This window comes from Penicillium daleae, assembly GCF_028827525.1.
Source record: "Penicillium daleae strain IBT 16125 chromosome Unknown utg000001l_segment0_segment0, whole genome shotgun sequence".
NCBI lineage: Eukaryota > Fungi > Ascomycota > Eurotiomycetes > Eurotiales > Aspergillaceae > Penicillium > Penicillium daleae.
In genome coordinates, this window is record NW_026623149.1 from 2,581,478 (window position 1) to 2,604,517 (window position 23,040).

The following is a 23,040-nucleotide window of genomic DNA, read 5'->3' on the forward strand; positions in this document are numbered from 1 at the left end:
GATACTCTTCCTGTGGGACTTGGGCATTTTCTCATTTATTGCAGCAAATATCACCTTGGATGCATTTAGATTCTTCAGCTGTTTCTGTACAAGTACATGCCATATTAACATTCAAAGGATATCCATCTGTATAACGTAAACCGTAAAGATCCCTCCCGCCATCTATAGTTTACTCGACTGGCCATGCCCTGTGATGTACGCATTGCCCGTCTTCAGGACATCCACAGCCTGCTGCACCATCTCCTTCACAATCACCCCAGCCGGCTTAATCTCCTTGACACTAGCCGACACATCACCCATCAGGAAAGGCACGTCGACTTCCTTATCGTTCTCCAAATCATGCATTATAGGCACGATACCCTTAGCAGTCAACGCCGCAATATCAGCAGGTCGACTCTCCCACTCCTTCACATAGTCATTAGGCAACATGCGCAATGGCCGCCCAGAAACAACCAGCGTCCGACGAGTCTCGCCATACTGCGCGCCCACAACAGCCTCCTTATGCAGACGACTCGCACCACTCTCCTCGGACGCAACAAACCGCGTACCAACCCAGACACCCGCCGCACCCAGCATCAGCGACGCAGCCAGACTGCGACCATCATTGACACCACCAGCAGCGACCACCAGCGCCGGCTGTCCCGTCAACGGACTGCGATACTTCCGCGCCACGTCCACCACAGCAGGAACCAAGACCGAGAAAGGAATATCACCAGTATGACCACCACCCTCTCCACCCTGCGCGCACACAATATCCACCCCGCGCTGGAACGCCTTCTCTGCATGCTTCGGCGCTCCAACCATATTCATCACCAAAATGCCCGCCTCGTGCAGCCTCTTCACCGTCCGTTCCGGCGGCACGCCCACGGCGGAAACGAACAGCTTCGCACCATGCGAGATGGTCACCTCGATCAGCTCGTCGAGCTGGCCGTGCGTGTAATCGTGGTTGGTGGCTCGCGCGCTACCGCCAACCTGGGGCAGGGCCAGGTCCACGCCGAAGGGCAGGTTGGGGTCTTTTAGCAGGGCCTTGAGCTCGGTGAGCATCTCGGAGAGCTGCTGCGGCGTGTAGCCAAGGCCGCCGACGGTGCCGAGACCGCCGGCGTTGGAGACGGCTGCTGCGAGGGGGGCGCTGGAGGCGCGGGCCATGCCGGCGAGGAGGATGGGGTGTTGGATTTTAAGGAGGCTGCATAGCGGTGTTTGGAGAGACATCGTGGCGGGCCGATGTTGGGATAGGTGGGTGTAGGTGTAGGTGTAGAAATGTGAGTGACGGGTGATTCTTCAGCGGTATATATTCGAGATAATGAATGTTTTGTTTTCTTTGGATCTGTGTTGCTGTAATGGGTCTTTGCGATGAATCTGGGGTATCTATACTCGTGAGATGGTCCAATAATGCGGGGAAGCTGTTGGCAAAGTCCGGCGGACCGAGGCATCCTCTTCGAGTCTCGAGGTGTGAATTGGGGCATAACGTGGCTTATCCGTGCCCTTTGGTGACACCCACCGCTTCCATACGGGGTGCTTTACCATGAGCGCATATTTTTGTGCATAGCGCTAGTTCGGCTATATGCATTCACTATTCAGCCCATCAGATCTGTTTAGCTTTAGGTGCATGCAAGCTGTACTCTTTGGCCCTAGATGCTGATGTTCTAGCTCTGGCACATGCCCTCGCTTAGCCGAGTCGAAGCTGGAACCCGGCAAGTTATTTTCGAGATAGGCTGGTTGTTCTTTGGGCAGTTTCATGGAGTCTTGTTTCCCGCAGAAGGATCTATAGTATCAATCCGGAATATATAATGATTTCTTTGAATAGATGTAGCTCACCTACTTACTTTCCATGGCTGGCCCTGAGCTATTTAATCGCTGACGCGTCTTCCAGTACCACCCATAGCAGTTTACTCCAAATAATGTCAATTAGACTCTCTAGGATCAAACCAGCTGCAGTGTCGAACAAAGTCGAGTGGACTACGGTGGCGGTAAGGCGCCAGTCCCGAAGGGGGAATGTAATTAGACGCGCCAAATCGCGTGGGGCTCGCGTCAAAGTGCTTCTGTCCGCATCACCAAAACCCTTCCAACCAACTCCAATCATCTCTGCTACAGGTCAAAATGGCCACAGCTGAGGACTATGGCTTCTTACGGCCTCCCAGGTATGCTATTTTCTTCCAGAATCTACCACCAACCCCCGCTCTGTTCGATTACCCATGTTTTGCGAGAGCTCCGCGCGCTGACCTTTGACTGTTACGTTCGCATAGCAACGACGACTATGAGCCCGTTTATCGCACACCCTCCTCCTATAATCCTCTCCAGACCTTTACATTACCCATGGGTAGTGTCCGACACTACCAGCAGCAATATGGCGACATGTACTTTTTGCGTCTTGCGAGGCTAAAGGCCACGGTCGAAAAAGTTGCAACAGATGCATGGGGTGATATTACAGTAAGAATGCCTTGTTGGAGGCGAGAATTATACAATAGCACAAGCCGAACTCATCTGACGATGCTGTTGCTATGATTAGATTGCTGGAGAATCTGCGCGACGCGTGGACCGAGTGCTCGATGTGCGACAGGGCGAGCTCTGCTGGATGGCTGGCACGGTATACATGGACATGCCATTGAAGCCCAACATTTTGGAGGATCTGACAAAAGAGGTATGTATTGCTGCATGACTATTGATCAAGATCCCTCTGACACTGGTACTAGACTTTCACGTCTGCTCCTCCTCCCCGCCGTACCTATGCCGACCCGTCCGACCCGTCCGCGACTCAGATCATGATGGAGGATGAATCGGGCCGTATCCGATTAACTGGCAATCTCCTGTTATCTACGCAGTTGGCCACGGGCGTTATCATCGCTGCACTGGGAACTGAGACCGTGAACGGAGAGTTTGAGGTTATCGACATCAAGGTCCCTGATCTAGCGCCTCAACCCAAACGATGGGAGCGAGACGAGGCTACAACAGCGGAGTCAAAGCAAAGCGGCAAAGACGCATCAAAGGGATCGGGAAAGATCGCCTTTGTGAGTGGGCTAGGCATTACCGGTACATCAAGCGATACGCTTGCCTTGGAGCTTCTTACAGACTATCTTCTCGGCTATACGAGCATTGATGGCAGTGCGGATGCATCGCGAATCACACGACTCATCATTGCAGGCAACTCACTTGGGGCTAGCGTGACCGCGGATGCAGCGTCAGCGGGTTCTGACAATGCAGCTAAAAAGAAGCTGGCTCCCAAGAAATATGGCTACGATGCCTCTGCCTACAACTCATCGCCCATTACCCAACTCGACAACTTCCTGGCAGAGATCCTGCCTAGCATCCCGGTAACTCTGATGGCCGGTGAGAAGGACCCCGCAAACGTGTCTCTTCCTCAACAAGGGATTCATCGGGCAATGTTCCCGCAAGCCCGTGCGTACTGCGCGCCTCCGCCATCTGATGAGAACAAGCAGGAAGTTGGATGGTTCGACAGCGTGTCAAATCCCTGGGAGGGTGATGTAGAAGGATGGCGACTTTGGGGTTGCAGTGGCCAGAACGTGGATGATGTTCTCCGATACTTGGACTTCCCAGCCGACGACGTCGACCCTACGGCTGAAAGAGATGATTCCGAGGCTCGGCTACGAATCATGGAGGCCATGCTTCGATGGCGGTGCGGTGTCCCCACGGCACCTGACACAATCTGTATGTTTTTGTTTCTTCCCTTCCATTGGCGATTACACGCTAACAGCACCTCTAGGGTCCTATCCTTTCCAAACAGTTGACCCGTTCGTTCTGGAATCATCTCCTCATATCTTTTTCACGGGCAACCAGCCTTCCTTCAAGACTGCTGTGATCGAGGCCGATGCTCCCTTCCGGCTGGATGGTGATACCGAAATGACAGATTCTGCCGGTGAACCTACCGCGGGTCGTGTACGATTACTGTCGATTCCCAAGTTCAATGAAACGGGGGAGTTGGTCTTGGTGGACACTGAGAGCCTGGAGGTTGAAGTAATCCGGTTTGGTACTTTTGCAGGCCAGGAGGAGAAAAAGTAAATTAATAGACATAGCATTCAAGAGGTTATATTTTGTAATGACATGATATCATCTCTGCATTCTTTGCAAAATATCCGAAGCTCCAATGTTGGGTATGCTTTTCTATTTACTTTGGCATTGATGAGATTATTCCCTGGCGCTGGCGGCTCACAATTTTGCCAAGCCCCACAAGTGCAAGAATCGGCTCGAGGTGGATTTTCGTCCCGACAAGTTCTCCGCGAAACAGTCGAAGTGCCTAAATAGAAAAGGAATATCATATCCCCGGTCACGAAGACGGAGATTTAAGATCTCCCAAGAACTCCGAGTACACCTTGCAAAGGGTACCGCGATCATGTTGCTCAATGCTGAAACCGGTACGCGCTATTCATCCCAGTGTCCTTTCTATACTCCAGGCCTACGTCCCAAAAATGATGCCCAGTACGAGCTAATTAAAATGACCTGTCTCTGATGAAATAAAACAGCCCTCTCAACTTCCAAAGTTCTCTTAGTCCCGTACTCGACATGGCACGTTCCCCGCTACCATGAGTGGATGCAGGACGAGGTAGGCAATGCTCAGCCGCGATCAAACCAACCTATCACAAGCCTAGGCAAAGCAATCTAACCCTTGTGGCCAGGAAATCCAAGAAGCAACTGCCTCAGAACCATTATCTCTCGAAGAGGAATATGCCATGCAGTGTAGCTGGCGCCAAGATGCCGATAAGCTCACATTCATCGTCTGCCGGCCAGTCTCTTCGCCCAGCGAACAATCTATCCAACTATCTGCCGAGAGTGATTCCTCCCAAAACATGGTCGGAGATATAAATCTCTTTCTTCGCGTGGACGACGGTGAAGATGGAGATGCACCGCCCGAAATAGTCGGAGAAATCGAGCTTATGATCGCCGAGAAAGTGAATCAAAGACGAGGCTTTGGCAAAGCCGCATTGCTCACTTTCCTGCTGTATATTGTTGAAAGACAAACCGCTATCATTGAGGAATTTGTGAATGCCGATATGCATGCAGAGACAGTGGGCAAGTTGAGAGCTGCGCGGGCGAGTCTGGGGTTCTCTTGTTTGAGTGTTAAGATTGGACAGGCGAATTCTCGGAGTTTGGCGCTGTTTGAGAGTCTTGGGTTTAAGAAGGTTTCGGTTGAGCCGAATTTCTTTGGGGAGTTTGAGTTGAGGAGGTCGGAGTTGGAGATGGGGTCTGTTCAGGAGATGCTCACAGGGGCTGGTGTGAATGATTATCGGGAGGTACTTTATACGCGGAAAGAATAGACTAGAGATATAAGATACTGTCCGACATATGGCTGCTTATTGGTGAAGAAATCCAGATTCTTGACCTAACAAACACAAGACAAGAGTTCGCTCACTGAGATAACAAAAAGAGGAATCATAAACCACAAGCAAGTACATTTCAGAATTCAGCCAGCTCATTCCTGATAGTCCTTGGTGAGAGGGTTCAAGAGCTGTAAAGCGCCGGTCCGGGAATAGTATAGCTGGTCAGAGCAGTATAGATGTTGATCAGAATACCCGGATCAGTATCAGTATACAACGCCTCACCAAGCGTCCCCTCAGGCGCCGCACTACCACCGGCAGTGACATCCAAATTCAAGCACTGAGGATAATTCTGCGCCCCATCCTGCTGACTGGCCGAGTGAAGCGCAATAATCTCATGCCGCATCACATACCCGCCCGACGCAATGCTACTAGGAATCGTAACAGTCCATCGATTCCCAGCCGCAATGAGCTGATCAGTAGCCCAAGTACCGGGTGGAGTGGTATCATCGATCAAACCGATCGCATCGATCTTGAAGAATTCGAGTGTAGTCTTGTCGACTGTGCTGCAGTCGCCGTTGCACGAGGCTAGGTATGTGATGACCGGGCCGTGGTGTGAGTCCGGCCATGGTGTCCACTGGATATCGATCTTGGAGCCTGCGGTGACCGTGGCTGAGAGGGCTGCGTTGGTGCCGTTGCGATGGCAGATGATATTTGGGGCTTGGTATTCTGCGCCGTCTTCGAAGCCGAGATCGGTGGCGGTTGTGGCCCAGCCGACGCTCTCGGGGGGATCGGACATGTAGGGGTAGGAATCAGCGATGTAGCCGGTGTAGCTGAATTATTGGTAAGGGTGTGTCTGATAACTTGAAGGTGAGGTAGACATACTTTTGGCTGTTGGCCACGATACTAGAGACATAACCATGACCTGCCACCAGAGAGACGGAGGCCAGGATGGTAGAAAGAGTAGCAATCTTTGACAAAACCATGATAATTCCGCTCTGTGCAAGGAGTCCTTTTTGAGGGTTTCAGGCTGATGATTTGACTTCAGAAGGAGGGTTTTACTGGAATATTCTGGGCCTCTTTATATGCCATGGCAGATGTCTAGAACTGCCCATCTCCAGCCCTAACTCCTGATTGACTGCAAAACTTCCGTTCTGATACTGGAATAGTCTCGCGGACATTACCCGGAGTCTTGACCAGTCTCTTCATAAAATGGGCCTCGTTTCACCCCTTCTGCAGCCAGTGGGTCTTGGCCCACCTACAAACAGCCACTTCTTCAGCACGTCCCTACGGCTGATCCCGACACAATGGAAGAATAGAGAAACTTGCAAGTGGCTAAAATCTATGAATGTTGGCAAAATGCGGAGAAAAGGCGCTGATGGACTGGGGCTGTGTGTGGTGGTATGCAGTGATAATCCGGGGCCACGGGCCGATAGTATAAAATGACCGGCAATTCGTGTTGATCAGCCGGATCGATCAGATAATGGCTAAGAGAGGTGCAACGTGCCAAGCAATGCGGAGTTGTAGTATAATGTGCCCGGTCCGTGGCCTGAAGAGCAATGATCAACGGGGTTTATGCTAGTGCGACAGATCATTCGAGGATATTTGTATGTCAAATATCCAGCGTCACCCTAGGATCCTGGGGTGTTTAATAGTCTGATTAAATTTACAGGGTAACTCCTGCAGCTTTCATTGCTCAATGACGTATATCATGGAGATAGTTTTGCTTGCAAATAGCCGGATGCAATGAAGTATCAGATTCTCGGGATTTGGAATGAGACGGTAGTTGTTTCAAACTTGTATTCTAGTTTCAACGGCCGATCAGAAGTCTACAGCATTTAATATACGGGGTGACATAATCTAGTTTATTGATAATTTGAAATTCGTATTGTTAATGAAAAACGTAAAACAAAAGGATCTCGATATTGTTAATCAGTAAACACAACAAAGAACAAAAAAGTACATACCCTTAAAGTCTCTCAGACCGAGAATATATCCACTTTGCCAAGTCCTTGAATCGAATCAACTGAGCAATTTGCCGTGCATATTTATAATGCTTCTTGGTGAATTCCAGCTCGCTCGCCGATTCTCGATAAGAGCCATCACGAGCCGGGTCCTTCGTACCCGACAAGGCCCAAACATTCTTGCACTTCTCAATTGCAATCATTTCACTCACTTGTCGCCAGCCCTCGTAGTCTTCATCTCCCAAAGTTCCTCGCATCTGGATGTCCTTCGTATGCAGGGCAAGGACAATGTGGTGCATCAGTTCAGCGGCGCAGACTCGGGGTAGATACTTACCAGGTTCACTTGGAAGAAGCTCCTGAACAATACACAGGCTCTCCCCCGAGGTCTGCTGCATCGCGATTGTAAGCTCTGTGATTTTGCCATATTCCTGTGAAACATTAGCTAGACCGTGCTTCTTGAACCACCTAACCGCATGGACTCTGTCTTGGGATACCGCCAAGCCCAAGGGTGAGAGTCCTTCCTCATCTATCTCATAGGGGTTCAAGGGCGAAGTTAGCTTCATGTATTCCAAGAAATCCTTACCGTTCGCAACGGCACCATGCCAAGAAGTTAATTTAGTTTCCGGGTCGTGGCGGTTTGTAATGGGGACGCCCAGCTCCTGAAGCCGCCGGGCCTGGTTTGGGCTTATATAAGAGCATAGCCAAATGATCTCATCATCAGTAAAAGCGCCGTCAACAACACTAGGAAGTCGCAGGTTAGCAAAACGGTCTCCCACGAGATACAAAATTTGATCTAGATACTCTCGGTCTCCGCATTGGCCGAGAAAACCGAGGGGAGTGGGCCGAGGGAAGTTGATATTTGCGGGACCGAGAAGAAGAATTGCCAAAGAGTGGAACGAGCCCGGATGGTTGAGCATGTACTTCAGGATCTTGACGGACTGGTTAATAAGAGCGAGAGAGGCAAAGCTCCAGCCAGACTTGTTGCAGTTCCCGATATCCAGCTCAAAGTAGTTCAGAAGATAGGCAAAGCAGGAAGGGCAGTCCGCTTGAATGACTCGTCCAAGGAAATCATCAGCGGCGTTGGGAGGGAAGTGGTGCCGCTGTCCTGGATACCAGCTCTGATTGTTGTCACCTTCGTTGTAGGGCAGAGTCTCAATATCTCCCAGTTCGCGACGAAGGAAGTGCTGTGGCTGGCGGCGGGAAATATACTCCTCAACGTACTGGTTTGACCGAGGGTCTACCTGAGAGAGGCTGAAGAGTGAGTGGAATGCGTCATGCTGCAGGGTAAGATCACCATGTTCGAAAAGAGATTTGTCGAGCATAGTCCAAAAGACGTCAAGAGGCAAAGCGCTCAACATACCTGTATTGTTTGCTTGGTTTGAGGATTCGCGATTCTCAGTCCAGGCGGGATGGTTGTATGGAAAGCGAACGGGCTTTTGATCCTGCATGGGGTCGAATTTGAAGTCGTACTCACCTGGAGAGTCGATGTCCATGGAGGTACACTCCATTTTGGATGAGATTGCTGGGTATTGGCGGAGAAAGGGTTATCTAGGAAGATACAGGGGAGGTGGAAAGCTGATATCTTTTGTAACTTGTAGGAAAGGATGAGGATGGTGTTTAGTGAGGCTTCAACCCAGGCATCAAGCCGAGTTATGTAGCTAAGTGTGAAGTCCATGGACAAAGGGCTTTCGTGAGAGTTGCCAGGACTTGAAAGTCATTGTTATCAAATATAACCTTGATCAAATTCTTTTATTAACTATAAGCCGAACAAAGGGGCGTGTTCAATGGCTGAGCATTATTAGCACATCCTATTTCAAGGCCGAGACATTCCGTGGCTGTCCACAATGACATTCAAAGTGTCTCGAAGAAAGTAACAAAGATCGTAGTCGAGTACTAAAAAAAGACAAAACCATTGTATCAAAGAAACCTCGTCCACTCGAGCGCCAATCCTCAGACCGAGGACTTGGTACAAGGAAGTGCATATTTTCGCATCAAAGAAATTGAAAAGGGATTTGAAGTGACAAAGTTCATTGATGAGATAGAAAAAATAGATCGAGGCAAGAGACCAGGGTTTATAACATGATTAGAATATTTTGAAGTAAACTACAAAAGAGGCTTTTCATCTCCTCGATTAAATCATTTCACCACCGCTCTCGAACTCTCTATCCTGGGTATACTGCCTTCAAACTGACTTCTCCCCAAAACCCTCATACCAACAATATTCAATCAGCACTACCTCCACAATGGAACGCCAATACGCCTCGAACTCCAATCCTGAGAAAATCACCACTCTAGGTACATTCTCAGAGCATGTAGCCGTTCCTCTCTATGCCATCGGCTGGATCCTCATGTGGCTCGTGGGCACTATGCTCGAATATACGGTCTTCGTCTATGATAGCGTCGTCAATAAACGACCGATTTACCGCAGATATTTCGAAATATGTCTTCCTATGCCTGTTTTTGCTTTGTTCTGCGTTGCCCTGTGGGTTTCCGTCAAATGCATGGTCAAATGTGTCGAAGGGTCGGTCGATTTTCTGTACTCCCTTAGTACTGAAGACGATCCCAAGACGGTGATTCGTGATTACGAGGAGCATGTACTAAGAAGGAGACTGAGGGCTGGGAGGCCTTACTGAACTCCCCTGCGCCGGCTTCTTCCAGGCGTGACCGATTCTATATAGCTTTCCATCCCACTCTTTTAGATTGAGCAATACGAGAAACCACACAAGGTGATTAATGACGGATGACTTCCAGGAGTAGTACGATCATAAGAAAGCATTCATGTCAGAATAATAAACAAGGGCGAGACTCGCTTCCACAACAACTCCAACCCCAGTAAGGATATTTCAACTGTTTTTTTCATTGAAGCGTAAGGGACTGAAAAGCTCCGACAAAAGCGTTTCCTTTTTCTTGTGAGTGTCCGGAAAATGCGAGTCGTCTGACCGGTGGAAAATATCACAGCGGCGTACAGACGCAAGGATAGGTCTGGAAAGAAAACAAAACCCCCTCCTCAGCACGGAAAAGCTCCGCGCCGTCGGAGCCATCCCCGTGTCGGCCCGCAGAGAGATCAAGCCCATGCCATGTGTCCCTCCAACAGTTGTTGTTGTTGTAGCATTTCATCGACAACCAATCGCGCCGCACTCTGAGCCTCCATTCATTTCATTGTCACGACATTTACAGCTTCTTCTTGTCACCCTTGGCAACATCGACGACCTTCAGGGCTGTAGCGAGAGATTGTAGGTTAGCAGGGATTCGTAATTGGTGCCGGCATTTTGCAAGGTAGTCCACAGTGCATCGTAATGCACCTATCCTCCTGATCGTATCACGGATAATGGCCAAACGGGTGTGGGGTGTGTAGGTGACGTACAAGGAGGGAGAGACTGCTTCAGCTTGTCGGCCTTAGCGGAGTCGGTCAGGGCGAGGGTGTAGACGAAGCGCTCGCAGCGGACCTTGAACTTGGTCTGCTGGTTCTTGCGGTTGCGCTTGATCCGGGCGGCTAAGATTCGGGTTCAAGGGTCAGTTTTTCGAGGTTCCAGACAATGAGTTCCATTCCTCCCCCAAGCTTTTTTTTCGATCGACCTTCAATCGGATCAGTATCGGCGGCACGTACAGGAGGCATCCTTCCGGCGGCAGATCTCGATGAACTGCTTGATATCGGAGACTTCGCGAGGCATGGTGACGGTTTGATGCTGATGAGGTGCGATAAGAGAGAAAGGGTCGCTGTCCTTGAGCAAATGTTGTGTGGATCTATCGGATTAGGGTTTCTGCCTCGGAAAGCCCTGTAAGTCACGTGGATACGTGGCGGGTACAAAGTGGCTGACGGTCGCGGGAGTTGCAGTGCGTTCGACCGGATCCTCGGGAATGGTGGCTGCTGTGAAGGGAGTGAAGGTGTTGGCGATGGGGCTGACTTGTGGCTGAACTGATATGTTTGACCTGTCTAGAGGGTATGTTGGCCACCGCCGCACATTGTGCAAGTTTTCCAGTCGCGGATGGAGGCACGGCGCCGGGGTTTGTATGATATCTTGCTCGGCGCTTTCCAGGTCACGGTCTCGAGTTCGTCCTCGCTCATGAATTGGTCGGTCTTTGTCTGTGATTTTGAATTGGATTCGGTGCTTTCTCCAGAATGTGATTCTGGACGGATTTGCATTATATCAGCAAGCATGTCTGGTTGCAGTTCAATGGAGACGAAGCCTTACCCAGTGACCACAGCCACGCCGAGTGCGAGCATGAACGTAAACGAAGCCAAAACAGTGACAGCCTCCATATCAAAACGGCAATGGGCTCAAATAAAATGATTCACTGCGGGTCCAGCTCGAGGAGGCGTCGAGACGCGGAGTCCTTAGGATAACAATGCATGTAAAGACTGGATGATCGTATCTAGGGATGAATAGAAGACTACAGACTACACACTTTTCTTTGTGTTCTTACAGAAAGAGTGTTGAATTTACTTTAATTCGGGATAGTTACTTGGAAGGCACTACCAGGTGTACCCAGTATAGACATCCATTTGGATAAAGTTCGGGCCATGGAAGGAAGGGAGCTGCCTGTCGTCGAGTGGCGTCGGTGGCGGTGCAGCTGTTGAGTGAGTGGTCAAGCTGTCCAAACCTACTTGGACAGATCGCATCAAAAATCTTGCTATTGTCATTATCTTATTGTTCTCATTATTCCTGCTATCGAAGATCAAATATCATACTTTATCTTTTCTTCGGGATTCTACTTGGTCAACCACAGCGCAACTTCCAAGTGTTGTAACTCATCCCAACTTACGTCAAGATGCCGACTCCACTAGATCGCGCCTTGAAGTCCCAGGTACGCAGCGCCATGTTTGAACCTATGAACATTCACTAACAAACCCTAGAATCTGTTCCTTGGTGCGCTTGTGAAACGCTTATTTGATATCGCCTACAACGCACAGCTGACCAATATTCAGGCTTCGCGGGCATGGTGACCGCCGTGGCAGCCTGGTCAATCTGGGGAAGCGACGTGTTTCCTGCAGAGGCTGATCCCAAAGGAGGTAAACAAGCCATATATGATAAGTCGTGGTCAATTAGTAGCTAACCTTGTTAGATCCCGAAACGTGGACTGAAGATGAAATGAGAAGATGGCTGCGCGCAGTAAGTTGGACCTCATTTTGCTCTGATATACTTGTTGGGATATATATTATACCCTTTCATCCCCAGACTAACGAGCTTGTGCAGAGGGGTCTTCTACCTAGCGATAAAGCGACTCGCGAAGAACTGCTCGAAAGAGTCAAGGCCAATCTACGCATACCACGCAAGACGCAATCTTCAGCCTCGCAGTCTTAATGGTGCCGAAGAGGTGGTCTTCAATCTCTCACGTAAAGATGACTTGTGATCGTTTCGAATTGATTCCCCGGCTCATTACCTATGTTACGACCTATGCAATATCTCTGAATGACATTTTTTTTATCCAATTTGAATGGTCATGTTCATCTATTTGTACATGTCGACGGAGCACGAAGGCTCCAATACCTCGTAATATCGTAACAGCTCATGATTATCATATTCACCCACGTCTGGGTGCTTTCACCCTGCCCACAGTATCCTCACCCGACAGTAAAATTAGACAACCAGACGGAAATTCTGACTCTGAATCAGCCAGTCCCGCCGGCGCTTGCGATCCGAGCTCGGGTTTGGAACCAGCACAAAGGTCTCGCTGAACCCGCGCGCGGGCTGGTCGCGGTTCTCTCCATACCGCACATTTCCACTGGCCATGACGAGGACAGACATGTCCTTGACGGTCATCTCGGAAGTTGGCTTGATCCCTGTGGCGGTTGTGGTCGGATATGCGCGGTTGATGATCTGGCAGTCAAAGGACAGCACTTCGTAGAATGCTTCGGGCATCTGATTTAGAAAGATATCCTGGACAGCGGCGCCATCGGCGACCGTGTTGCCGTTGAAGAGGATGCTCGTGGGTGTAGGAAGGTAGAAAGAGGCGATGGAGCTGCGGTCGTTCTTCAGCGCAGGGTAGAAGCTGTTGATCAGCTCGGTGGCAGCTACATACGGACATAATTAGCAAATTTTCTCATAATGAGGTCCAAGGTAAGGATTTACCTTCGGTAGACACCTTGGTCAAGGTATCATCAGTTGCAGTGGCCATTATGATAAGCACCAGTGTAGTCGAATAGACAGATGTTGAAAAGGCGCGATGATGGTCCAAGGAGGTTGACTGTGGTACGCAGTTCTGTCTCAAACCAAGGGTCCAAACTCAATGTATCTGGAGCAGTATGAGCTGAAAGAGTTGCGATTCGTAGTGAATGAGTGGATGAGTGAACGAGTTACTCGAATGTGGAGGCTGCAGGAAAAAAGATGCGCCGGGCGGAGCTTGGGCCACTCCGAATGGACATTGCGGAATAACATACGACCTCCGCGTTCACTTCTTTCTTCCGCAAACCAGACAATGACCACCCCACGAAGTGCCTTTCGCTCCCTCTCGAGGGCTTCACAGCTTATCAATGCAAGGCGACCGTGGACTTGCTCAGCATGCAGGAGTGGCGTCCCTAGGCGCTTCCATCGCGGACTCGCGACAACTCCGGAGGCTCCTAAGAAGCCCTTCTATGTGACGACCCCGATTTTCTACGTCAATGCCGGTGAGTTTCTCAAAACAGCCTACAAATTGAATCGATTTTTTCTGAAAATTTCCTCCTACATGTCTAGCCCCCCATGTCGGACATTTCTACACCATGGTCATCGCCGATATCCTCAAACGATGGCAGGTTCTACTCGGCAACGATGCTAAATTATTGACCGGCACCGATGAACACGGGATGAAGGTAGAGAGATAGGATGCACCTTTGTTGGGCCGTCTACTGACGGTACCTCGCAGATTCAGCAGGCTGCTCTGGCAGCTGGGATGGATACACAAGCCTTCTGCGATATGAACTGCAGGACCTTCGAGGTAGGCATACCTTCCCGCCAAGCCGTGGAGAGATGTCTCACTAATGCTTTGCATGTTATAGTCTCTAGCCAAAGCTGCGAACCTCAATAATGATCACTTCATTCGAACTACCGATGCATCCCACCGTGACGCCGTTCAATACTTCTGGGTAGGCAGATCCGACCGTTGGCTGGTTCGGACAGAATTGACGAGATCATAGGAAATGTTGAATCACCGTGGTTACATCTATACATCCAAGCATGAGGGATGGTATTCAGTCAGCGACGAGACATTCTATCCGCAGACACAAGTACAGAATTCTTTGGACCCAACAACGGGCAGGAAGCGGATGGTAAGTTATCGAGTGGCTTGTTCACATCATTCAAAGCGGCTCACCAGCCTGGCAGGTCTCGATGGAAACTGGCAAAGAGGTGGAATGGTCGTCTGAAGTTAACTATCACTTCCGGCTTTCTGCTTTCCAGGATCGACTGCTGGAGTTGTATAACCGACCGGATTCGTTCATCACGCCGTCAAAGTATGCAACTGCTGTCATCCAGTCGGTTTCTTCCGGGTTGACAGACCTCTCGATTTCTCGACCAGCTGAGCGACTGACATGGGGTATTCCGGTTCCCGGCGACGACACCCAAACCATCTATGTATGGCTAGATGCACTCGTCAATTACCTCACCTTTGCAGGATACCCTTTCCCTCCTGGGCAGGAAAAATCATCTATCTGGCCTGCCAACGTTCACGTTGTCGGGAAGGACATCGTTCGGTAAGCGCCACGCTATGACCTGTCTAGACCTGAGAAACCCGAACGTGCAGCTGATCATCACCCCCCTTAGCTTCCATTGCGTCTATTGGCCAGCCTTCCTCATGGCCCTGGACCTTCCTCTCCCTCGGAACGTTCTGGTGCACGGACATTGGACAATGAATCGCGAGAAGATGTCCAAGTCTACTGGTAATGTGGTCAACCCGTTTTTTGCCATCGACCGATTCGGTGTGGATGGAATGCGATTCTTCCTCGCTTATCAAGGAGGTCTGTCAGATGATGCAGACTATGACAATTCCTTCATTATTCGCGATTATAAGAAATGGCTTCAAGGCGGTATTGGTAACCTTGCCTATCGCACAATTGGGTGTGCAAAGGGCAAGTTGCACTCGTATATCCAAGATGCCACGTCTGATAAGCTTCCGGCTGCATCCACCGCCGATGAGTTGCACCAGGCCATGCTGATTGCCACACCGCTGAAAGTTGCCGAGCATATGACCGGACTCAATCCGCGTGCCGCGCTGCAGGAAATTATGAGCATAATCGAGAAGGTATGTAGGGAAAGCCAAAAAAAGAAACATTGGGACCCTCTCCAATCCCCGCACGACCGTCGGAGAAGTGGCTAACCTATTTGATTTTTTCCTTTGCCTCCCCTCAGACTAACAAATACTTCCATGCGGCGGAGCCGTGGAAAAGCGCCAACCCCCAATGGGTCCTTTACAACGTGGCTGAATCGCTTCGCATCTCTGCGATTCTGCTTCAGCCGTTCATGCCCGACAAGTCACAAGAACTTCTCGACATTCTTCGCGTAGATACTTCCAACCCTGCCAAACGGGCATTTTCGGCCACGGTCTACGGATCAGATCCAGATTACGGTGAAGGCATCAAGAAAGGCATGCTTTTCCCTCCTTTACTCACTGAGGAGTAATGGCCGTGGGCACCGAGCTTTCGATTTGATAAGAAGAATGCACCAAAGGCCAATCATGACCCACCGCAAGACCCGTTCGAATAAAGCTTTACATCATCTCCGACCAGGCGTAACAGCTCCATTGAGAAGACTTCCCGGGTCGCCCCCTCCACACGGCGGACTGTGAGTTGCCAGGTTTTCCAGTGTGACCCCGGCTGGGGGCGCACTGTATACAATGGCTGACTAGGCCGTGATTGGCGATATCCGCAAGGTTATCGGCGGGAAAGAATGGGCCAGAACCGTGGAAGCGCGGCCTATCTCCAACTGACGGGCTGATCGGGTCGGGAAAGTCGCCCGTTTCCCGTCGGAAAACCCAAGTGGCTCGCTCTCCGTTTGTATATCAAAACAAGTCACTATTATTTGTATACTAATGAGTCTTCTGGAAACGCAAAGGATTTATTTTATTTTTCTCTCTGATTTCTGCTGTCTTTTCCATCCAACGGATTTCATTGCCATCTCCCTCTATTTTTGGGATTTTATACTCCACCCGCTGACCGTGTAACGCCTTCATTCATCCAAAACATATTCTTATTTTGGGTGGAATTGTCTCGTCGTCTTAACACTTGACTTGACACAGTTCCTTTCCATCCGATCGATCGCTTTCGACTGAAGGCTTTTTTTTCCCTTCTCCTCCCTTATCGACTTCAACACCGCCGCTATGGGAAGCTTCATTCCTTCCGCCGAAGACTACAAGCCAAACTTCAAGACGCCATGGATTGAGACTCCTCTCGTCGAGTCGGCCGCTCTCTCTCGTGCTGCTGGATGCCGCATTTTCCTTAAGCTGGAGAATGTCCAGCCTAGCGGCTCTTTCAAGTCCCGTGCTATGGGTAACCAGATTCTTTCCCATCTCCGCAAACCCGAATATGCCAACCGCCGGGTTCATTTCTATGCCTCATCAGGAGGAAACGCCGGCTTGGCAGCTGTCTGTGCTGCCCGCAGCCTGGGATACCCTTGCACCGTGGTTGTGCCCCTATCGACCAAGCCCTTGATGATTGAGAAGCTCAGGGCAGCCGGTGCTGCGGACGTTATCCGCCACGGAGAAACGTTCTTCGAGGCTGGCTCATACATGAAGGACGTCATCATGAAGACTAGCTCCGGTGACGACGACGACGTGGCTAAGATTGCCCTGCACCCGTTCGATAACCAACCCATCTGGGAGGGAAACAGCACTATCATCGACGAGCTGGAGAAGCAACTCCCTGCTCCTGCCAACTCTGACGAAGAGGAAGTTTACCGCGGGCGGGCTCTCCCTCTGGATGCAGTCCTCTGCAGCGTTGGCGGCGGCGGTCTACTCAACGGCATCGTGATGGGCCTTGAGAAGCGTCGCTCTCAGAAACAGGTCGTCCAGGGAGGTTCATCTGCCACTGGTCACGCATACATGGACATCACTACTTCCGATACCAACTCCTCTCGCCCTGTGGCCACGGAACCCAGCCCTATTCACCTGCTCGCCATCGAAACCGACGGCACGGACTCACTAGCTGCTGCCATCGCTAATAACTCTCTCGTCTCCCTCCCAAAGATCACATCCCAGGCTACCTCCCTTGGTGCCATTCGTGTATCGGAAACCACCTTCCAGTACGCCGTTGCTCCCCCACCCGGCATCAAAGTCCACAGCGCCGTCCTCACGGACGCTGAAGCTGCCCGAGGCGTCCTCCGTCTCGCAGACGACGAGCGACTCCTCGTCGAGCTGGCCTGTGGTGTCTGCGTCGAGGCGGCTATTGGCGATACCGCCGCTGCCGCTGCCGAAGCCTCCGCATCGGCGAACGCCGTGGCCGGGGGTCAAAGCATCAAGAAGCGGAAGAGGGGTCCCAACGAGTCTGTCCCCGACCGGGATGAGGGCTACGGGGATGACCGATGGTCTACGACGGATAATGATGTCGAGACCGATCCTGAGATGGAACCGGAGGTCGGCGACTGCACCAAGTCGGCCTCCCCCGTTCTGAACTCCAAGCTCAAGCAGTTGATGCCGGACCTCAACGAGCAGAGCAGGGTTGTCATCGTCGTCTGCGGCGGAAGTAATGTTACGATCGACATGGCCAGCGAGTATAGACGGCTGTTGTCGGAGGGTTGGGTTTAAACCATCATGTCATGTTGATAAAGATTTCCTTTCTCGGTTCTTATTGTTTCGTTTTCTGGCTCTTATATACCTCTTTTTGTCCCTTGCTTTCTCACGCATGAGTATTGTGCACTATGGCTCTGATGTCTTTGGATCATGTTACGAATTTTGCATTTCTTTTTTAATTGTCATTTGCATACAGGGTAGCTTGTCCTTACTAGAGAAAAGAATGGAAGAATTAATATGAAACATTTTCAAATTTCACATATGACTTGAACACCATAAGTAATAAAGCACATTCCACCTTAAAGCAGAATCACACAACTTCTCCCAACTGTCGAATCCGATAATCCCAGTAATTCTTCCGAATAGGATCATACTTCTCCTTCAACAAGGTCAACATCTCAACAGCCTTCCCCTTCTCCCCCTCCCCATAAACATCAGCCAACCACTCCACCGCATGACTACTCTTAACCACCTCCCCCATCAACAAAAATCCCCACAAACCCCTCCCACTCTCCCAATCCTCTCCCCGCTGCCCGCAAAACACCACGCGCATACCACCACGGACTCCGATTCTCCGGCGCCCGCAAAATCTGCTCCTGCGCATACTTCAGCTCCGCATCAATCAAATCCTCATCCACAACGGGCAACCGGCCCTTCTCCTCCGGGCTGATATCGGCATTTCCCGAGTTCACCATTCCCGCATCGGGCACGTCATCGCGGGGCCCGAAGCGGAGCATGTACCGGTGGTTCCAGGCGGAGTTGTTGCGGACGTCGGCTTTGATGAGAGCCTCGACGTCTTCGAGTTCGCGGGGTGAGTCCCAGAGCTTGAAGTGGCGGACTAGCCAGTGGCGGTATGTCCAGACGTGGTAGTTTTTGGAGTCTTGGGCGAACATTTCCATGAGGAAGTCTGGTTCTTTGGGGGGCATTGTTGGGAAGTGTGTTTGTGAGGAGATTAGGACTTGGCGGTGGTGCCTGGCACGATACGTTAGGTTTTTGCGCTTGTTTGAGAGAGAGGCTTTGTAGGTTGATTACCAGATCTGGTAGTTTTTGAGGTATTTGAGAGAAACTCCGTTTAGCCAGTTGAGTTCCTCGGTGAGGTCCTTATCCAAGGCGAAGAGGATCTTGGCACGGTAGATCCTGATTGAATGTAAGAATATGCTTTCAAGAAGATGATTGCGTTGATTTCACTTACCAGACGGTGTAATGTGCGGGATTCATCGAAATCACATCTTTGGTCAACTTCAGTGCCCGTTCGGACATTTCATTCGCGGCCATCACGGCCCGCAGGTAAGATGTTGCTTCGAGGTACTCGTCTGGGTAGGCGATGGTGGCCAGCGGCATGGCACCGGACTCGGAGCCATCGTCGAGCTCAATGGGAGTGATGTTAGCCCACTCGGGGTCATTGGCATAGCCCTCGGCCATCTTGGAGAGTTTGATTGTCCGCGATATCAAATCTGCGGGGGTATCGTTCGGGAGATGGAGATGCTAGTTGCGACGAGATGTAGCGACTTGACTGCAAAAAGGCGAGACTGATGGGGTTGTTCCTCAACCCAATTTGCCTTTAGGCACGTTCAATCGACGCAAGAAGGTGAGTTGTAGACTTTATCGAGCAGGGAAGTTGTTGAAGTCCGTCGCCTTCTCTGGGAGGTGAAAGGTGGGGCGAGTTTGCGGCCTGAGGCGGAAACAAAGAAACGGAGAACAATCGACTCGCTTGACATTCATCTTCTCTTCTTTTACACGATTATGGATAGAGTCAACGAAATATACATCATGATTGGATTCCAATAGATCACTCGGCATGGTTATACAGCCTCTTGGTCTCCCCAACCCACCACTTGCCCACTTTCTCAGCTTCAGCCACCCACTGCCCGGCTTTATCTCCATAGACACTCCTGACCTGCGATACCAAGTCCTCCACTGACCATCCCCGCAAAAGGTTCACCTCATCAGGATCCGTATCTAGATTAGAAAACACAAATTCAAACTCTTGTGTCAACGGTAAGATCAGTCGATACGGTACAGCGGCCGACCCAACGCTGACCATCTCGCCTCCGGGGGAAATAATATTAAAATTCCAGGCTTGTCGCCCGTCGTCCGTGGCTTTGTATGGGCGAATAAGCGATTGGCCCTCGTATTCATTCATCAGGTTCAACGCAATTCCCGAGTCATTCTCATTGAGCGATTTGGTCTGCACTAACAAGTCGAGAATCGTCGGGATGATGGATAGCGATGTTGCGTTGGCTGTGATTTGGATCTTGGGCAGCAGTGGATGTCTGAAGACGAGAGGAACGCGGAAGTTGCTAATGTGACCGTTTCCATAGCATCCTGTCACTGGCGAGTCTTCTTGGAAGGCTTGGCCGCTGGAATTGTTGTTAGTTATACACGGCCTCTTGGAGAGCCGCGAGTGAGCTCTAGGATAGCCGGACTTACTGATCTCCAACAAAGACCACCAGCGTCTCATTCGATATGCCCTTTTTGTCTAGTAGACCCAGCATTTCACCTAGCCAGGCATCCACGAAGCGAACGGAATTCAGATAACTGTTCATATCCTCGTGCTTCCCCATCAGATTCTCGTCGGAGAAGTATTGCTCGCTGCGAACTCCCTTTGGTAGGGCCCACGGATGGTGCGTTGTGCTTGTGAAATGCGATAGGAATAATCTCTCATTTTTCTTGATCGCATCATCAATCGCATCTTCCATGTATGGATAAACCTCGCGCTCTGAGTAGCTATTAAGAGTTAGTATACCCAGCAAGCTCAAGTGCCCGAACTGGAGCCGATTGTAAATGACTGACCCAAAATAGTTGATCTCTTCCATATCATCATGATAATGCTTTGCTCCTTCCTGACTAATATCTTCGCTATAGATTTTCTTTTCGAAACCAAGATGATCATTCAGGATATTCTGGTCGGCAAAGATTCCAGTCACAGCCTGTACGAAAATGGAGGTCCAGTTTCGCTCCAGATGGTCCCTGGACGGTCCGGCGGCCGAGCGCTGTTTGAATTGATTGAACAAGTCCAGTACCTGCATAATGCACGGTTGGTAGATATCAGACGTGATCTCATCCATCCAATCCACTGGCAACGGCCATATTCCACAGTGGTTCATAATCTCGCTTTTGAATGAGAGACTCGCACCAGTTAAGACGCCATTGATGTTGAGGCCGCCCATGCCAGCCTCAGCAGTGTCTTTCCAAAGGGAAGATTCCGTATCGCGTCTGGTCTTGGGGAAACCTCCAGACTCACCGGTCAGTATTTCGGCGATGGGTGTCAGGTGAGATAGGTTGGCGTTCAATTGGTGTATCATGTCCGGGTCTAGGGACTTGTAGGAGTTGAGAATCTCACGATGGAGGTGTGAGCCGGACTTGAATGGAAACACGTCTTTTCGTGCGCTTTCCATCATCACAAGCACCACGTGAGTAATGGGGACATGGTGATCCTTAAAAGCCTGGGCCAATGGCTCTAGCAGTTTCCGATCGAGGTTGGTTATCCTTAACGGATCGTGGACTGGATCGTAGTAGTTCTTCTTGGCTGTCGTGTTCATCTCAATTCCAGTCTCTCCATTTGTATCTGCGCCGCCGACATGCTGCTTCTTTTGGCTCCAGCGTTCAAAACCTGCTGGCAATGGACCAGAAGCCCAATCTGGCAGAGATGTAGCACCCGAATCAGAGTAGGGCGACCAGCCTTTAAAGTATCCATCCGGAGCCTTCCAATGCCCTTCACTAATGAGTTCTGGCAAAGGAAACGCGTTTTCCACCGGCTGACTCACTGCTGGGGAGCTCGAAACCAATGCCTCGAGGAAAGTAAATGGAATAGCGCCTGACATGTGGCTATATGGCACTTTGGGACGGACCAGCAAAAGCACAAGCGTCCCAACAAAACCAATCAGAGTCCATAGCCGAACTGGACGCTTCCTCCGAGTAACGGTCTTCTGATCGTCGATCGAAGCCTCCTCATGCATATCTCCATGGGAGTGAAAACCGAATAATGCAGATAGCCATTGATCAAAGACTGCGGAGCATACTCTTGTAAACACCCATGACATGATGAGGAGGATGCATGCACTGCCCAGGAATGGCTTGAGCCCGCTGAGCATCAGCTTCCTTCCTTCGGCATCAGTTCCCACGCTCGTGACTGCATCCCAGCGGACCTCACTTCCAGTCACAAAGTAGAAGCTTAGCTGAGAAGAGCAGAGGCAAAATGTTAAGAATCTGTCGGCAAGAGTCAACATTGGACTAGTATGGTAGATATGCCAGGTCTTAACTTACGCCGTAGCTGGCACGATTATTAATCCCACAATGCATCTTAAACCTGTGAATTTCTGCAGGAAAAACCACGTCGCTGCAAATAATAGAACTTCCTGTATGAAGAAAGTTGGGAAGTAGACCGCCATGAGTCTAGCTGGTATCGAGCCCGCATGCTGAAATAAATGCAGGATCTTTGATGCTAATGTCGATACCACCAATATGGCCAGCAAGAATGGCCGTACGAAAGGTTGACGGTGGGCGATCATGATGGGCAACAGGTATTCAACAGGGGCAGGGCGCTCATATCGCAATTGAGAATCTTTTGGAGACGAGATCACTTTCTCTCCGTAACGGGGAGGAATGGACTGAGATATATGCGAAGCAGACCATTCACTAAACGTACCAGTAGGTGAAGGAGACGTAAAACAAGAACTAGAAGAGATGTCCGAGAAATGAATGACTATATCTTTCTATTTGAATGAACAAATGCGGTAGGCATGACTCTGATATTCTGCATCCGGTTACTCTCCACTCTGGTCTGGGGACTCCACACATTCAGCACATAACCTGGGGATATGGATCCAGTACTGTCCTCGAATACACTCGGTACATCGGACCAATTTTGAGAATGCGATTCTGTCTGCATCATTATATTGAACTCGCTGTTTGCTCAGTCAAATGAACTTTTCAGCTCCAACTATGAGAATGAATATTATCCGCATAGCTCTAGCGAACGTCAGTGAAACCGGCATGGCCCGATAACTTGGAAAAGCCTAGGCAGGGATGTGGTCAGACCCCTTTTCCCCTGCCGGATAAGGAATGGAGTCAGACGAGCTATTTTTGTCGCATTTTTTCGACTCATATTC

General features: G+C 50.3%; 13 protein-coding genes across 13 annotated transcripts; 6 read left to right on the forward strand and 7 right to left on the reverse strand.

Annotated features, from left to right (window-relative positions):
- Positions 1–162: 162 nt before the first annotated feature.
- Positions 163–1,209, reverse strand: N7458_000822 (NAD(P)H-dependent flavin oxidoreductase; the record flags this gene model as incomplete). The annotated part of the gene is made up of 1 exon (XM_056904216.1): positions 163–1,209. The coding sequence occupies one exon, from the start codon at positions 1,207–1,209 to the stop codon at positions 163–165; it is 1,047 nt and encodes a 348-aa protein (XP_056771983.1).
- Positions 1,210–2,097: 888 nt separating this feature from the next.
- Positions 2,098–4,014, forward strand: N7458_000823 (DNA-directed DNA polymerase delta subunit POL31; the record flags this gene model as incomplete). Its single annotated transcript, XM_056904217.1, has 5 exons — positions 2,098–2,138; positions 2,244–2,427; positions 2,507–2,638; positions 2,691–3,663; positions 3,719–4,014. 5 exons carry the CDS (start codon positions 2,098–2,100, stop codon positions 4,012–4,014), a joined length of 1,626 nt encoding a protein of 541 aa, XP_056771984.1.
- A 331-nt stretch (positions 4,015–4,345) lies between these two features.
- Positions 4,346–5,267, forward strand: N7458_000824 (uncharacterized protein; the record flags this gene model as incomplete). Its single annotated transcript, XM_056904218.1, has 3 exons — positions 4,346–4,367; positions 4,476–4,555; positions 4,629–5,267. 3 exons carry the CDS (start codon positions 4,346–4,348, stop codon positions 5,265–5,267), a joined length of 741 nt encoding a protein of 246 aa, XP_056771985.1.
- A 184-nt stretch (positions 5,268–5,451) lies between these two features.
- N7458_000825 (lytic polysaccharide monooxygenase auxiliary activity family 9 protein) lies at positions 5,452–6,253 on the reverse strand (the record flags this gene model as incomplete). Its single annotated transcript, XM_056904219.1, has 2 exons — positions 5,452–6,100; positions 6,153–6,253. 2 exons carry the CDS (start codon positions 6,251–6,253, stop codon positions 5,452–5,454), a joined length of 750 nt encoding a protein of 249 aa, XP_056771986.1.
- A 983-nt stretch (positions 6,254–7,236) lies between these two features.
- N7458_000826 (uncharacterized protein) lies at positions 7,237–8,739 on the reverse strand (the record flags this gene model as incomplete). The annotated part of the gene is made up of 1 exon (XM_056904220.1): positions 7,237–8,739. The coding sequence occupies one exon, from the start codon at positions 8,737–8,739 to the stop codon at positions 7,237–7,239; it is 1,503 nt and encodes a 500-aa protein (XP_056771987.1).
- Positions 8,740–9,474: 735 nt separating this feature from the next.
- Positions 9,475–9,975, forward strand: N7458_000827 (uncharacterized protein; the record flags this gene model as incomplete). Its single annotated transcript, XM_056904221.1, has 2 exons — positions 9,475–9,825; positions 9,931–9,975. 2 exons carry the CDS (start codon positions 9,475–9,477, stop codon positions 9,973–9,975), a joined length of 396 nt encoding a protein of 131 aa, XP_056771988.1.
- A 427-nt stretch (positions 9,976–10,402) lies between these two features.
- Positions 10,403–10,902, reverse strand: N7458_000828 (60S ribosomal protein eL38; the record flags this gene model as incomplete). The annotated part of the gene is made up of 3 exons (XM_056904222.1): positions 10,403–10,449; positions 10,596–10,724; positions 10,839–10,902. 3 exons carry the CDS (start codon positions 10,900–10,902, stop codon positions 10,403–10,405), a joined length of 240 nt encoding a protein of 79 aa, XP_056771989.1.
- A 1,099-nt stretch (positions 10,903–12,001) lies between these two features.
- On the forward strand, positions 12,002–12,534 carry N7458_000829 (Ish1 domain-containing protein; the record flags this gene model as incomplete). Its single annotated transcript, XM_056904223.1, has 5 exons — positions 12,002–12,037; positions 12,087–12,099; positions 12,159–12,242; positions 12,296–12,342; positions 12,427–12,534. The coding sequence occupies 5 exons, from the start codon at positions 12,002–12,004 to the stop codon at positions 12,532–12,534; spliced, it is 288 nt and encodes a 95-aa protein (XP_056771990.1).
- A 276-nt stretch (positions 12,535–12,810) lies between these two features.
- Positions 12,811–13,348, reverse strand: N7458_000830 (putative nuclear transport factor 2 domain protein; the record flags this gene model as incomplete). Its single annotated transcript, XM_056904224.1, has 2 exons — positions 12,811–13,244; positions 13,303–13,348. 2 exons carry the CDS (start codon positions 13,346–13,348, stop codon positions 12,811–12,813), a joined length of 480 nt encoding a protein of 159 aa, XP_056771991.1.
- Positions 13,349–13,648: 300 nt separating this feature from the next.
- Positions 13,649–15,825, forward strand: N7458_000831 (methionine--tRNA ligase MSM1; the record flags this gene model as incomplete). The annotated part of the gene is made up of 8 exons (XM_056904225.1): positions 13,649–13,838; positions 13,906–14,021; positions 14,075–14,146; positions 14,208–14,294; positions 14,346–14,477; positions 14,533–14,900; positions 14,971–15,448; positions 15,556–15,825. 8 exons carry the CDS (start codon positions 13,649–13,651, stop codon positions 15,823–15,825), a joined length of 1,713 nt encoding a protein of 570 aa, XP_056771992.1.
- A 697-nt stretch (positions 15,826–16,522) lies between these two features.
- Positions 16,523–17,944, forward strand: N7458_000832 (putative L-serine dehydratase; the record flags this gene model as incomplete). The annotated part of the gene is made up of 1 exon (XM_056904226.1): positions 16,523–17,944. The coding sequence occupies one exon, from the start codon at positions 16,523–16,525 to the stop codon at positions 17,942–17,944; it is 1,422 nt and encodes a 473-aa protein (XP_056771993.1).
- A 449-nt stretch (positions 17,945–18,393) lies between these two features.
- ramB (bifunctional protein farnesyltransferase/protein geranylgeranyltransferase) lies at positions 18,394–19,351 on the reverse strand (the record flags this gene model as incomplete). Its single annotated transcript, XM_056904227.1, has 3 exons — positions 18,394–18,901; positions 18,962–19,066; positions 19,122–19,351. 3 exons carry the CDS (start codon positions 19,349–19,351, stop codon positions 18,394–18,396), a joined length of 843 nt encoding a protein of 280 aa, XP_056771994.1.
- A 367-nt stretch (positions 19,352–19,718) lies between these two features.
- On the reverse strand, positions 19,719–22,440 carry N7458_000834 (uncharacterized protein; the record flags this gene model as incomplete). The annotated part of the gene is made up of 4 exons (XM_056904228.1): positions 19,719–20,289; positions 20,360–20,656; positions 20,723–22,138; positions 22,196–22,440. 4 exons carry the CDS (start codon positions 22,438–22,440, stop codon positions 19,719–19,721), a joined length of 2,529 nt encoding a protein of 842 aa, XP_056771995.1.
- Between the last annotated feature and the right edge of the window lie 600 nt (positions 22,441–23,040).